Source organism: Antrostomus carolinensis, unplaced genomic scaffold, assembly GCF_000700745.2.
Source record: "Antrostomus carolinensis isolate BGI_N321 unplaced genomic scaffold, ASM70074v2 scaffold2031, whole genome shotgun sequence".
Taxonomy (NCBI): domain Eukaryota; kingdom Metazoa; phylum Chordata; class Aves; order Caprimulgiformes; family Caprimulgidae; genus Antrostomus; species Antrostomus carolinensis.
Window position 1 is genome coordinate 86,401 of NW_010296109.1, and position 2,254 is coordinate 88,654.

At 38.8% G+C, this 2,254-nt stretch overlaps 1 protein-coding gene across 1 annotated transcript in view; it reads right to left on the bottom strand.

The window, feature by feature from the left end:
- The window catches only part of OTULIN (OTU deubiquitinase with linear linkage specificity), a 10,860-nt gene extending 9,345 nt beyond the window's left edge, over positions 1-1,515 (bottom strand). Inside the window, exon 1 of the mRNA XM_010178145.2 lies at positions 1,187-1,515. Coding sequence (XP_010176447.1) covers positions 1,187-1,488 — 302 coding nt within the window. The 5' untranslated portion in view covers positions 1,489-1,515. The remainder of the gene's footprint in view (positions 1-1,186) is intronic.
- Between the last annotated feature and the right edge of the window lie 739 nt (positions 1,516-2,254).

Below are 2,254 nucleotides of genomic sequence, written 5' to 3' on the forward strand. Positions count from 1 at the left end.
TAAGACGACAGCAAGCAAAACTAAGCTAGAGGGAAGGGAAAGTACCAAGGGCAAAAATATAAATAGCTTTATACTGATAGATTTGCAGGACCAGAGCTTCTGGTATCAAAGATACCATATGAAAGCAAAAACAATGCTTAAAGTCTTCTCTTTATTATCATGAAGGGATGAATATTTTTTTTAATGTCAGATTAAACTCACTGCTACTAATAGTTCATGTAAAAGCATATCAGACCAAATAGAATCAGTATGCCAAGTAGCAGTTAACTTAAAAGTCCAGAGGACAGAGATCCTTATGTACCACACTTCTGCCAACATACGAAATACACAGATTCATATAAATGTATTAAGTGTATTGATGTTAAATATGTGTTAATATTAAAAAACTCACATTAGCATATCAGATTGTGCTTAAATTACAGAGTAACTTAAGCATGAAATAAGATTTTAGGAGCATCCTTGAAAACACGTACTTATTTTTAGTGGCTTTTTCACTAAGTCAGCACTTATTGTAGATTGTGGACATTGTCTGAAATAGTCCACTGGCTACCTACAGAAAGAGGATTAATTACAAATCACTTTCTTCTCTTACTTTATCAGTGTGTCCTTCAGTGACATGAAGCCACTCCTGATGTGCATTAATTTTGTTTTCAGAAGTTTGAAATATCTTTTTTAAAACCTTCATATTTATTTCTTCCTCCAGATACCAAATATTTCTGTAAAGACTTCTACTGTCAAACCTGAATCACACAACTAAATTTTTACTTCAGCCCACAGCAGCAGGTTTACAAAAACCAAGCAAACAAAAGGCTGAAGTGTTAGAATTTTAAAAAGCCTTTTATGTTTGTCAGCACTGCACCTAACAAAGCATTCACAAGGTTAAAACCAAGCTACCAGAGTATCTGCCTCCAATTCTCAGTTTCCCATGCTCTGCATCCTACCCTGAAGAGCCTCATGTCGCATCAGTTATTCCCTTAGACGGGGAAAGAAGATCACTAATAAACTATAAAAATAAGCAGAAAATGCAAAGGTGGCCTTCAAAGTTTAAGATCTGACATTTAGACCTATTTCACTAAGACACTAAGACAGAAATTTTGCCAAGAAATTCACTTTCACAGACTGAAAGTACTCCTCCCTTTCCATATAAAAGCTGTTAATATATTTAAAAAAATAAACCAAACCTCACCTGTCCTCAGATGACTCCACTGCTGAACAATTACTAGACACAGGCAGATACAGTTCACAGTTTCTAGATGCATCCTGATCTGTCACAAGTGATTTAATCATATCAGTTTTCTCAGGTCTCCTGGTACTTCTGTACACATAGTCTGATGTAGTCTGGTCTTTCTGGCCAGTAGCTGCACTTGCTGAAACAAGTTCATTGGAGGGAGCACCAACTTCCTTTTCCTGCTTCATCAACTGCACAGCAACGCTCTCTTTTTTCTGTGTCTGCTCTGCACCCGCAGAAAGGCTGGCTGGTTCCGTCATCCACCCTTGAAGATTATCCTGGCTTTGAAGAATGGAAAAATGTATGAAGCACATCTCTTGTAGAAAAACAAAAGCACATGTTTTTAAGAAAATTACGATATTTTGACAGTTACATTGTGAGGATTCAGGGGTTACTTAAATTTCTCAAAAGCAGCAACAAAATCCAGAATAGTTTGTTAAGATGACACAGCACCCAAACTATGTTCAAACTCATCTCCTTGGCAAGCCAATTTCACTTCCCAGCAAGGCTAACCTGTGCTAACAGCCTGTGCGAGAATTAGTGCCCTGACTGAACACTTGCTCTTCTCAAGGGGCCTTATCACCTAAAAACCAGAGGATTACCAGAAAGCCCAACAAAGCAAGTTTCAGTCCTGCAAGAGGAGGATTTTTACAACTCACCTGGTGCTCTGTGAAACTTCCCATTGCACCAGGATTATTGCTTAATGCACAAACACCTGATCTGTGTTTTGTCCAGTATGATTTCCAAGTTATTAAGACAGGACTTTCTATGTTCCACTCCAGCAAGCTCTCCAAATGCTTAGGACGAGCCCATATGGTAAGCTTTCAGGGATCTTTACCTTAAATTGATATATAACCCTCCTAAAAAATTATGGGTCACTTTGCAGTTGCCACATTCACGTCCTAGACAATTCTGACCATGGCTACCCAGGCTGGTCACCTCAGGACTGACCGACAGTCTGAACGCCCACTGTACACACCTTAAAGCTGCGCAACACCTTTCTGTCGTCAGGTTAAAGCCTCCCAC